The sequence below is a fragment of the Abrus precatorius genome, unplaced genomic scaffold (genome assembly GCF_003935025.1).
Source record: "Abrus precatorius isolate BTA unplaced genomic scaffold, Abrus_2018 Scaffold11, whole genome shotgun sequence".
Classification (NCBI taxonomy): Eukaryota; Viridiplantae; Streptophyta; class Magnoliopsida; order Fabales; family Fabaceae; genus Abrus; species Abrus precatorius.
Genome location: NW_020874303.1, coordinates 2,033,474 through 2,045,830, shown reverse-complemented (window position 1 = coordinate 2,045,830; position 12,357 = coordinate 2,033,474). Strand labels below are relative to the sequence as shown.

At 26.6% G+C, this 12,357-nt stretch overlaps 2 protein-coding genes across 2 annotated transcripts; both read left to right on the top strand.

Moving 5' to 3' along the window:
• The first annotated feature begins 678 nt into the window (after positions 1–678).
• LOC113854248 lies at positions 679–2,565 on the top strand. Its single transcript, XM_027485151.1, has 2 exons — positions 679–1,936; positions 2,132–2,565. Exons 1-2 carry the CDS (start codon positions 679–681, stop codon positions 2,563–2,565), a joined length of 1,692 nt encoding a protein of 563 aa, XP_027340952.1.
• Positions 2,566–5,967: 3,402 nt separating this feature from the next.
• LOC113854247 (probable serine/threonine-protein kinase PBL23) lies at positions 5,968–9,074 on the top strand. The gene is made up of 6 exons (XM_027485150.1): positions 5,968–6,362; positions 6,782–6,963; positions 7,062–7,251; positions 7,755–8,146; positions 8,685–8,960; positions 9,003–9,074. The coding sequence occupies exons 1-6, from the start codon at positions 6,239–6,241 to the stop codon at positions 9,072–9,074; spliced, it is 1,236 nt and encodes a 411-aa protein (XP_027340951.1). The 5' UTR covers positions 5,968–6,238.
• The last annotated feature ends 3,283 nt before the right edge of the window (positions 9,075–12,357 follow it).

Sequence of the window (12,357 nt, the reverse complement as noted above, 5' to 3'; positions counted from 1 at the left end):
TTACAAAATTATTTTATCCTAACAAATAACATAAAAGGAATTAATTGAATAAAAAAAATAAAAGAAAGATGTAAAATTTAAAGGACTAAAGTGAATAAAAAATTATAATATATAATTAAAAAATTACTTAATTATTAATTATAGAGAAAATAAAATTATAATTTTACCCAAAAAAAATTACTATTTATTTGGTACTATTTTCGTTTTGGTACTAAGCCAAAAAATTATCATTTACAAACAAATAAACATTATTAAGTGTTAAAATAATCTTTGTTAATATAATCTTTGTATAACAAAGAAATTATTAGTATTAATTTTAAATATTGATATTAACAAATAACTCATTATTATTTTTATTAACAAAGAAATTAAATATTTTTAATTAACTTATCAACTCTAAATTTGTAAGTAATTTTATCAAACATAACCTAAAATAAATTTATTGTCATTCAAATATCTATTGTAATTTTTTTAAAAATTATTTATATATTAAATATTTGTATTTGTAAATTTAAATTAATTATAATAATACTTAATGTTTCCTAAATAAAAAATAACATATTTATATTTTGAGTCTCGAAGGTAAAATATATATGAAGTGAGCTATGTATGTCGTTTCATGCACTCACTCTACATCCAACCCTCTTCACCTTCTTCCATTCACCAGCAACACCTACAATGGAACCATCACAAGACATCATTGAAGTTAAAGAAGAACTCATGGTTTCACCACTATCAGGTCAAAATCCAACTCACAAAACTGCTTATTTCATCAAACCATGCATGGAAGATTCAGCACGTAACCTCTTTCTTCTTCCTCGTTCCATGTTCTCTTGTGGACCAACCATTTTGACTTCCAAAAATGCAAAGCTACCACTGGATGTAAGATACAATGGATGGCTATATCCTCATGAAGAATGGAAAACATGGGTCCGACAAATGCAACAAAAGTATGAATATTTGTGGATAAAAGCTGGAATAGACCAAGCAATCAAAGCTTCTACTTATCAAATCCATAGGAATGATGGGTTGATTCTTGAGCTTGCAAAAAGATGGTGTTCAAAGACTAGCACTTTCATGTTTCCTTGGGGTGAAGCAACTATAACGTTGGAGGATATGAAGGTTTGTTGGGGCTATTCTGTTATGGGAGCTCCTATTTGTAGCACTCTTGTGAGTGATGAAGAAAAGGAAATAGAAAAAGAACTGATTGCAGTGAGAAAAATGTTTTTCAAGTCTACGGCCAAAAGGGCAGATCATACTCCATGGATGAAGCATTTCATGAAGAATGAAAGCCAAGTTGAGCATGAAGGGTTCTTGTCTTTGTGGTTGTCAAGGTTTGTTTTCCCTGCTAAATCATATAATTCCATGTTGAAAAGTGTTTTCCCTATTGCAATTCATCTAGCTAGAGGGACTCAAATAGCTCTTGCACCAGCTGTTCTAGCAAGCATTTATAGGGATTTGAGTTTGTTGAACAACAAAATAAGAAATGCCACAACAGGGGAGTTAGGGATTACTCTATGGGCTCCTTTTCAGTTGGTTCAAGTTTGGGCTTTAGAGAGATTTCCAGCACTGAAGATTCATCCTCGTGTAATTGAGCAAGGCCAATCCATAGTGGCCAAATGGCACAAAGTGAAAATGTCAAAAAATAAAAACTTGAAATTGATTTTTGACTCTTTCGAAACAAGAAATGGCTTTCTTTGGCGTCCGTACAAGAATTCTCCAACCCTTAAGATTTACAATGAAAAAGACAAGTGGGTATGCAATAATCTTGATTTAGATGATGAATTACAATCCTTCGCGCGCTGCTTGAGGGTCTCAGAGTTGGCAGGTATGGAGTGTATAGAACAGTATTGCCCAAATCGTGTTGCTATGCAATTTGGGATGGATCAAGACATTCCTGGTATGGTATTACATTGCAATGAGAATCCTTGGATAAGTTATGGCCAACCAGTGATAGATTCAAATTTTTATATTGCATTATGTGCCTCTCACCAGCCAAATGTTACTTCTAGGTACTATCATTGGTGGAAGCAATCAAATCCCAGCAAGGCAAGAGCCAAAAGAGACATATATGATTATTGTCTTGTAAGCAGCTCAGAATTGTTACCAAATTTTTTATCTAGGCAGGTAGAGGGTGAAGGGTGCTATGGCCCACCACCTGGTTTTGCTTCCAAGTATAAGAGAGATCAAACACAGGATTCTGATAAAGAGGATAAGTTGTCATCAATTATTGAATTGTCCAGTTCTTCTAGTAAAGTTAGATGCATTGATGATCAAGTTGAAAATGACAAGGCTTTATCTAGTCCTCAATCTGGTGTTTTTCCATCATCATGTGTTGAAGGAGCAAAAAGTTTCAAGGATGATGGAAATGAAGTCAATATTAAGAATTCATTATGGGATAGAAATGGTGCCAATAGCATGGAAGGGGAAGATGCTAGTCCTTGTACAGCATTAGCATCTAATCTTGAAAACCGGATTTGGAAGCTTGAAGAAGTGATTGCTAAGCTTAAAGCAGCAAAATTTGGCCCTAAAGTTCAAAATATTGGAGCAAGGGCAAAGCCATAGTACTCCTTGATTTCTAAATACAAACCAACCTTTTTTGTCACTAGGAACCAACTTCCTAAATCTGATGCTCCGTTTTTTTTGTTTTGGGGGGGGGTGCAACTTTATTTGTACTTGGAAATTAGCTGTAGGTTATATCAAAGATATCCGAATTTGTATCAGTTCATTGATATTTCTCTTTATCAAAGTAAGAATGTAGTTTGAAACTTGTGTTTCATCTTGTTAGTCAGAAGTTAATTTGATTTGTGCTGACTTACATGATGATACTGGCTGAAGAAAGAAAAAGCTGAAGATTTCAAGAGTTTTTATTTACTGTAATAAACTACTAAATTCGAATATTTACATTGACAGTAATTTCAAACACAAATCTATTTCCAATTCAAAATTTTTATGCTATTGTTTCAAGCCTCAGGTGAGGAACAGGGATTATCTATGTACAAACTTGTTGTGACTATCTGTCATCGTACCAAATTACAGATTTCATCGTTTTAAAGTTTAACTGCGTCCTTCTGTGCCTTGAGAGTATGGCTGGAAGGTAATTGAAGGAGGTGAGAATCGAAAAAGATACAATGGATGCTCTTAATATGTATAATGTTATTCTGGTCCTCATGGGTTTCTCTCTAAGCAAAATTTATAAGAGGTTTTTTATTGGATTTGTTCTACTTGAAGTAGTGCTTCTATATTTCATTATTATCTGCTATTGTTTTTATATTTTCTTATATTTTACATTTAAGTAGGGCAGATTGTTTTCATTTATTTGCTTCTAAACTTAGCATTTTTAAAAAAATACATTCAAAAGTGCAATGCATATGTCCTATAATTTCTATTACTTTAGGAGCTTCATTTATCATGTATTCTCTTATATGCAATAATTTGGTGCCATGCTTGTTGGTTTAGATGAGTGCATTTAGAATATAATTTATGCTTAAAGCTCACTTCCTGATTCAGTTTCAATTTTCTCTCATCTCTCCTTGATCATCTCCTCTTCTTAATTACTTATTCTGAGTTCTTTCATTTGGTTAAACAACGAAAATCTTTCTTCTTTATGTTTCTTTCATTTCTCTAATTAAATTCTATATGCATTCCTTCCTGAAACAGTTGCAGACAATGATCGAGTTTAAAAGTATCAAGTAATTGATTTTAGCTATCATAACAATGCAACTTGAATATATCTAATGTATGACTTATTAATTTATTTAAAATATAAAATCAGAGACTATAACATAAATAATTTAAAACTTGCACTAAATGTGTAATGTTTTTCACACTATCTATGTAAAAGAGCCCTAGAATTAATTTAGAAAGTTATTTTATGAGAAGAAAATTTTTTAAAATTGTTTATATATATATAATTAATAGTTTTGCATCATATATTAAATAATTACATAAGCATTTGTGTTTCATAATTATGTTTATTTAAAATGATATTGTGCTAGGTAATGCATTAAAATTAAGCTAAAGTATTTAGATGGTATAATAAACTAATTTTTATTTGGATTTCATGTTGAGGTAGGGATGGAAGAGGGAGGGAAGCGTCAATTATCACTAACCTTTATTTGAAAGTTAATTAAACTTGAAAGGAAGAGTTAAGCGGTTTCTCTAGCTCCCCAAAACCTTCTTAACGTTGCTTTGTTTTTTAGCTTTTGCATTTTAAAAAATTTTACTGGCTCATGTGAGTTTATCATTTATATTTTTATTTATTAGATTAAATATTTAGTATGGTTTAGAGTTAGAATAGTAAAAAAAATAACAAAAATCAAAAAGTGTTAGTTTTTAAGGTGAGATTTTTCCAAAATTATAAAAAATAGAAATAAAAATTTTAAAATATTAATTTTTAGAGAAAGAAAATTATTTAATTTTTATATTTTAAAAAAATAAAAAAATAAAATATATATGAATAAAAAATATAAAAAGATAATAATGTTAATTACATGTTAAACTCTTCATTATCCTTATCTCTCAATATTAAACATCTAAACAATGAAAGGATTTACTTCTCTTTTTCCTCTCATCTTTAAGTCCTTTAAACTATTAATTTTCTTTTTTTTTTTCAAACTTCCAAATAAAGTCTTAGTTCTTCCATTTTAAAAAAATTTCAATATTTCATGTGATGAAAGTTTTAGTGTTGCAGTAAATATAGCTACATTTGATTTTAGTCTTATAAAAGATTTTATTAACTTAATCCTCATAATTTTTTAAAAAAATTAACGTAGTTGTTACTAATAGCACATGTATTTAATTATGTCATGTCATTTGTCACTTTATAATAATCATTGATATATTATAAAAATAAAAATATATCTTTTTTAAAAAATTTAAATTTTATAAGAATCAAAATTAACAAAAAAAAAATATTGAGAACTAAAACTAAATATAGTCATAGAGATTAAAAATATAATTAGACCTCCTAAACTAAATAAACACAAACATATCAACTCTGATTATTCCTTAAATGGAACATGCTATTCACATAATAATATTTATTTAATAGTGCATCCTGATTTATAATTAAATTTTTACATGCTATTCAAGGCACTATATAGATATATTAAAAAAAAGGTGTGTGTTATGATATTTTAAAATTTTTTTATGGATATCGTATCCAAAAAATTTACACCAATAAAAAAAATATATAGTAAATTAAAAAAATATTATTATATATAATTTATTTAAAATTATATTATTTATATTATTTGCTACATAGTTCTATTATTATATATATATTTTATATTAAATTTTTTATTTTATTTTTATCATTTTTTTAAAAAAAATTAGTTTTAAATAAAATATAATTTATATTTAAGCAATTTTAATTTATTATAACATAATATATTAACATAATAATTAAATAATTAAATATTAATAATAATATAATTAAAAATATAAAAAATATATTAACATAATATTATTATTTTATTTTTAAATTTTAGTTTATTTAATTTTGATTATATTATAACTACTTTTTAACTTTCAAATATAGTAAATATAATAATTTATTATTAAATAAATTTATTATTTAAATATATATACTTAAATATTATTGGTTAGAAATTTTTTATGTACGGTACCTTTAAAATTTACCTAAAAAAATGGGATTGTTCTTTCATTCCAAAGTCTTTATACATGTAACTGAGGTAGATGGAAAGGACAAAACATATGTAGATATGTTCAACCATTCGAGGGAGTTAGCATTATTCTTTCTGAGTTGGATTCATAATGAGACATCCTCTATTAGGTGGAATCACGTGGCCCAAGACATGTGTTAAATCCTAATTGTTGTAAGTGTAACAGATAGATTTTAGGCAACAAGAGCCATAGTTAAACATGAATAACTCACTTTGGCTATTTCTGGTTTGGCTTATTTGACCAAGTCTTCACATCCATCCCAACTTCATATACCTTGAAGAAAAGGAAGCACAAGAACCCATGTAAGAGATTTCAAAGATTCTCAGAATCTAGAATATCTTGGTATTTTTCAAGACAAGACAAGGTTTAGATTAAGAACATCGAAACAATATTTTAAGGCACTCGTGGAGTTGTGCATAAGGTTGATAGAACATTGGATTATAGGGTAACATTTGCATACTTATCAAAGAAGGATTTGGAAATCCAATAAAGGAAGCTTTGAAATTTTGTAAATTTGGGGTTTGATCAGATGAAATTGTAGGAGTGGAAAATGAGTTGCTTTTCATGTTGTACGTCCCAAGAGAGGATCAACAAAAAGTCATTGAAGAAAAGCGTTAAGGAATGTCATGAAGCAAAAGCTCTAGCTTCATTTGGCAACATCTCTTTAAAAACAGGTACATTTCCCAACTTCAATGATAATTTTCCTCATGGTTACACAATTTTTTTCTCCAACTCCTATTTGGATGTGGGGTTCTGAATTGTAGGTTCCTCATCATTGAATTGTATGATTTACAAGCCAAAATTCTGTAATTTAATGTATCATCTCGAGCTAATGTTGTTTTAATTATAATCATTTGCTGGTACTATTCTAATTCTCTAAATATTGAGGTCTAACTTGAAAATATATGTAATGTTAGTACAATCACGATTTCAATGTCATCAACTCTTATTTTTTCTGGTGCATAGATTTCATAAACTTTATTCTTATAGCAACTAGTATGAGGAGAGAAGGAAAAAATTGCAAATCTTAAGTACTAAACTTTGTCAAATATAAATACTAGTGCTGAAAGTTTGAACAAATTTTATCTTGTAGATAGTGGGAAGAAAAAGTTCATAGCAGAAGAGATAACAAAGCTTGGTAAAGGAAATATTACCTCAAAGAATTTTTCTTACCGTGAATTATGTGCTGCAACTCAAAACTTTCACCCTGCCAATATGATTGGTGAAGGAGGCTTTGGGAGGGTATACAAAGGACACCTTAAAGACACAAATCAAGTATTACTTCAACTTCTCTTTTGAATATTATGTTTAAGGAAGAAGTTTATTCAGGTTGTAAGTAACCTTCTAACTTCCAAGTGTTGTGTCACATGCAGGTTGTTGCTGTGAAGCAACTTGACAGGAATGGATTTCAAGGGAACAGGGAATTTCTTGTAGAGGTTTTGATTTTGAGTCTTTTGCACCACCCTAACCTTGTCAACTTGGTAGGGTATTGTGCTGAAGGGGATCAGAGGATTTTGGTGTATGAATACATGGTCAATGGTTCTTTAGAAGATCACTTACTTGGTAAGTAAATCATAAATGTACTTATGCAAAGTTAGAATGACATCCAATTTAAGTATCCAATTTAACAAATGGAATGATTAAAGAACAAAACTTAAGTGCAGTTTTTCAAGTGCTGTCGGTACTGCTTATCAATCAAAATTAGAAATTTAATTTGATAATATGCGTTGACATTAAATGTGAATTATTGCTCAAAATAAAACTTCAATTTTAATTGGTAAACTGCACTAACAATACTTTAAAAATTACATATAAATTTTGACCATAATTAAACTAAGATTAAGGAGCAATATAATATGAGCACAACGGGTCATCATCATGGTAGTTTACAACCTGTTTGGCTTGAAGAAAACATTTTCAGTTTTCATTTCCTATTTCCAGAAGTAATTAGAAAACTATCACACTATTTTTTCTCTGTTTCCTATTTTTCAAATATTTATACATCTTATGTCATTATTTAATAATTATAATCTAAATGTTATCTGAACGAACAAAATGATTTTCAGAATTAACTCCAGAAAGAAAGCCTTTGGACTGGCACACCAGAATGAAAATTGCTGTAGGTGCAGCAAAAGGACTTGAATATTTGCATGAAGTAGCAGACCCACCTGTGATATACCGAGATTTCAAAGCATCAAACATACTACTAGATGAAAACTTTAATCCAAAGCTCTCTGATTTTGGACTTGCAAAGCTTGGTCCAACTGGAGATAAAACACATGTATCCACCAGGGTGATGGGAACATATGGCTATTGTGCTCCTGAGTATGCATCAACAGGTCAATTGACTACAAGATCAGATGTGTACAGTTTTGGAGTAGTCTTTTTGGAGATGATCACAGGAAGAAGAGTGATTGACAATTCAAGAGTATCAGAAGAGCAAAATTTAGTCATTTGGGTATGTCTTGAAACTTCCTCTGTCTACCAAAAATCATTGCATTTCTCGAGTGAAAAATGATTCTTCTGTGAAAAATGTTTGTTTCACATCACATTTAGGTACACTTCATTCTCACCTTTTTTTAAAATTTCAAATTATTTGACACAGACAAAAGAAAGAGAACAACAAAATAGATTTTTTGTCAATGGGGTAGATAAACAAAAAATCAACTTGTAGCATGTTTGATAGTAATTGTTTTAGTAGAAATTATGGCTTATTTTTCAAGTGCTTCTCAAGAATAAACGATTATTTATCTAAAATAGGATGAATCAAACACATACTTATTCTTAATTTCTACACCTACCTTAAGCCAGAAAAAGAAACGATTATTTCTAGACTTATTATGTCATATCATTTATTATATCTATCACATAATCTATTTTTCCTTTTTGTTTATCTTTTCCCTACCAAAATGTATACACCAACAAGGGATGTGAAGAAAATTATTTTTTAAAAAGAAAAAGTGTAGTGAAATAACCAGGATTCTTGTTCTTTCCAGGCACAACCACTCCTCAAAGACAGAAGAAAATTTACACAAATGGCTGATCCATTGCTAGAAGAAAAGTATCCTATAAAAAGTCTATACCAAGCTCTAGCAGTAGCAGCAATGTGTCTCCAAGAAGAAGCTGAAACCCGACCTTTGATCAGTGATGTAGTTACAGCTATTGAATTTTTAGCAAGGAAGAAAGTAGAAGTGGATGAAGATGAACTACACTCTATAAAAGAAACTTCTCCTGAGAATGGAGATAGCAGTGAAAACAGTGAATCTGATGTTGTAGATAATGATGACAATGATGATGATAATGAAAACGATGAGGATGAAGAAGAGAAAGAGAACACTAAGAAAAAGGAGGAGAAGAATGGTGATGATATCAACAACAAAGAATAGGGAATGGAAAATGTTACTTCAAATGTCAACATTCATTTTCCTCTAACAGTGCATGGTTGAAGAACTTTTTCTCACTGTGTGTTCTCCAAGTGGTTAACAATGAAAATGAAACCATGCATGGCTGTTAAGTTGAAATTTCAACAGCTACTTGTCAATCATAATTGACGACATGCCATTCAATTTTTTGAGTTACATGCTATGATCCGTTTATTTTAAGATCATGAAAGAATTAATTTAAAAACAAATTGATACATTAATTAAAAAGAATCAACATTTTTATTTCAACCAAGTATCCATTGATATATATTAAAAGTTTCTGTTAATTCGTGTTTTTAAAGTCAAATAATAAAATTAATTTTAAAAAAATGTATTGAAATGATTAAAAAAATACGAAAAAAGTACATTTTACATTATCTAATAAAGAAACCTTAGTTTTAATATCTCATTAGTTAGTATTATCCATATATTAAACACGTTTTAAATAATAAATATTAAAATTTATAAAGAATGTAAGAAACAAATTAATGTTAGTGTAACAATGTGAGTTTAACTTTAATTTAACTATTATTGTAATTGTATTATTATTAAGATAGATTGGTGCAAGTATTTATAATTTAAATGAAATGAAATGAAATCATTTTTATTCTTAAAAATAAGATTTTATTGGATGATATTGGTATTTTTAAAAACCTTTAATGGCCATGTTGAGATCTTCATGATTAAAGACATATTTTAGTGGTTTTCTAAATAGGTTGACTGTTTATAGTAATTTACTCGTAGAACTATTATAGAAGTTTTAATTTTAAAAAATAAAAATGTTTCTCCCAAAAGAATTTTTTAATAAAAACTATTATTTATTGAAGAGTGTTAATCATAATTCACGCTACAAACTTTGGAATTGAATTATTTTAAAACAAGATTAGAGTACATATGTTGAACTTCAATTTAGACTACAGAGTCACTTAAAAAATTCATATATAACTTGAGTTATAAATGAGAGGTAATTGAATAAAAAATTAAACAATTAGAACAGAGTATGAAAATGAAAGAAGATAAGGATGCCATAATTTGAAATTTTGATCGGTCAAAATAAAGAATAGAGATTCTTGACAAATTGAAGTTCAATCTAAAATTCTCATTCAAAATTTGAGTTGTTTTTTTCTTTTTTTCCAAAAACCCTAGATATATTGATCAGCTAAGCAGTTGTTCCTCCAAAGTCAAAAATGTAATACTGAAGACTTAAATGGTAATTGTTCTCTCTATGTATATTTTTAAGTACAAATTTTTAAATGACAATATTTTGAAGTTTTTTTTTTATAAAAACACTTTCAAAAATTAATTTGTTTTCTTGTCTTGTCTGATAATTTTTTTCTACACTATTTATTTTTAAATTTAATATTAACTTACATTTTGATTAAGTATAAATTGTATTATTATTAAGATAGATTTGTGCTAGTATATATAATTTAAATAAAATGAAATAATCTTTATTCTTAAAAATAAGATTTTTTATAATGATATTCTTAGAATTAGTAAATTTCAAGAAAATCTTTATAAGAGAAACAATGATATAAAAATAAAAATTTTTTTTATAAATTAGGAATAACTTTTAGTTTTTTATTTCCTAAGAAGTTCTTTTATTGAGGAAATGAATTTTTATAATTTATAAAAAAAATTATTCATTTTTTATACTAATTTTTTTCTTATAATTTTTTAAATATATTTAATTAGTTTTTCATATTAAAATTACTGGTAGGTTGACTATCTATGGTAATTTACTCGTGGAACTATTATAGAAGTTTTAATTTTAAAAAATAAAAATGTGTAGCTCATAAGATTTTTTTTAAGATAAAAACCAATATAATATGTTAAATTTATTTATATAAAATTTTTAATAAGTATTTATAAAAAATAAAAATAGAATAAATAAAAAATCTCATATAAGTTAACATCAACTTATGTTCTATATTTTTATAAAACATTTTATTTAATTTTTCCAAAAGGTAAAGTGAGCATTACCTTTGTATTTTTTAAAAAAGTTTTTATCTAAAATTTTATTTAAACTAGACCATTATATAACCCGTTACATAATAAATTACTATAATTAATAAATTATTTGTGTATTGTATGATTATTATTAAATTGATTTTTTTAAAATAAAATTTTAAAATATATTAATTAATTAATTTAAATTTTAAATAAATTTATCCTTAGTAATAAATATTTTATTACAATAAATAGGATTAAATTAAATAAATAAAATTTCTAAGATTAAAAATGAACTATGAAAAATAATAAAATTATAATTAAGTTAAAAATATATAAATATTAAAAACTCAAAAGGTAATTGACCTCTCTGTATATATTTTTAAGTATAAATTTTTAAATGAAAATGTTTCGAAGGGTTTGAAATGAAAATACTTTCTTTTTCTTATTATGTCAAATAATATTTTTTACAGTAAGCATTTATTTTTTAATTTAATGAATTTAAATTTTGAGTTTTTTATACTTTATTTTTAAATTTAAATATATCTCCCTGTAAAATTTATTTTTTATTTAATATAATAAAATATTTATTATTAATAATTGTAATATTTTTAATTTTTAATTTTATTAAATTTTATAATAATCATCTAATATATTTTAATTATTTATTTAAAAAATTATTTTAATTTAATAATGTTCATAAGGTGTACAAAATATTACCAATAACTTTTTAAAACACTTTCATTAAGATAATTCTTTAAAGTATTTTCATTTAAAAATAATAATTAACATCTAATTATCATTTAAGATTCTTTACTACAATGATTCAAATTTGCCGTTATACATTTTTTATAATGCTTACTTATAGTGATAAAAATTATTATTATAGAATATTTTGAATCGTTAAAAAATTTCTATTTTGTAATAGTATGGCATCCAAATTAATTTAAAAAATGAAAATATCTTATTTTTAATATATATTAAAGATATCTCTCAATTAACAATTTAAGATGATTTTTTTCCAAGTATAAATATTTTAAAAGTTTTTTTTTTTAGCAAAATTATAAATCTGAACCAATATCTTTAAGAGACTTAATTATTTATTAACTGTACTAAACTTTATTAATAACATAAGATTCATACCCCTCATGGCCCTAAAAAAATCATATAACTAATAACCTAAGATTCAATACTGAATTATCAAAGGAACAAAATGGCCAAGCCCGACTCTGTAACAAGAAGGCTTATACACCAGACAATACATAACTCAGCATCAAGCAACACCCTAACCTAATCC

Coding starts and splice junctions, on each gene's coding strand:
- LOC113854247 (XM_027485150.1), top strand. CDS start 6,239: ATGAGTTGCTTTTCATGTTGTACGTCCCAAGAGAGGATCAACAAAAAG. Junction 6,964..7,061: donor ACCTTAAAGACACAAATCAA/GTATTACTTCAA, acceptor TGTCACATGCAG/GTTGTTGCTGTGAAGCAACT. Junction 8,961..9,002: donor AAAACAGTGAATCTGATGTT/GTAGATAATGAT, acceptor GAAAACGATGAG/GATGAAGAAGAGAAAGAGAA.
- LOC113854248 (XM_027485151.1), top strand. CDS start 679: ATGGAACCATCACAAGACATCATTGAAGTTAAAGAAGAACTCATGGTT. Junction 1,937..2,131: donor CAATGAGAATCCTTGGATAA/GTTATGGCCAAC, acceptor CTAGGCAGGTAG/AGGGTGAAGGGTGCTATGGC.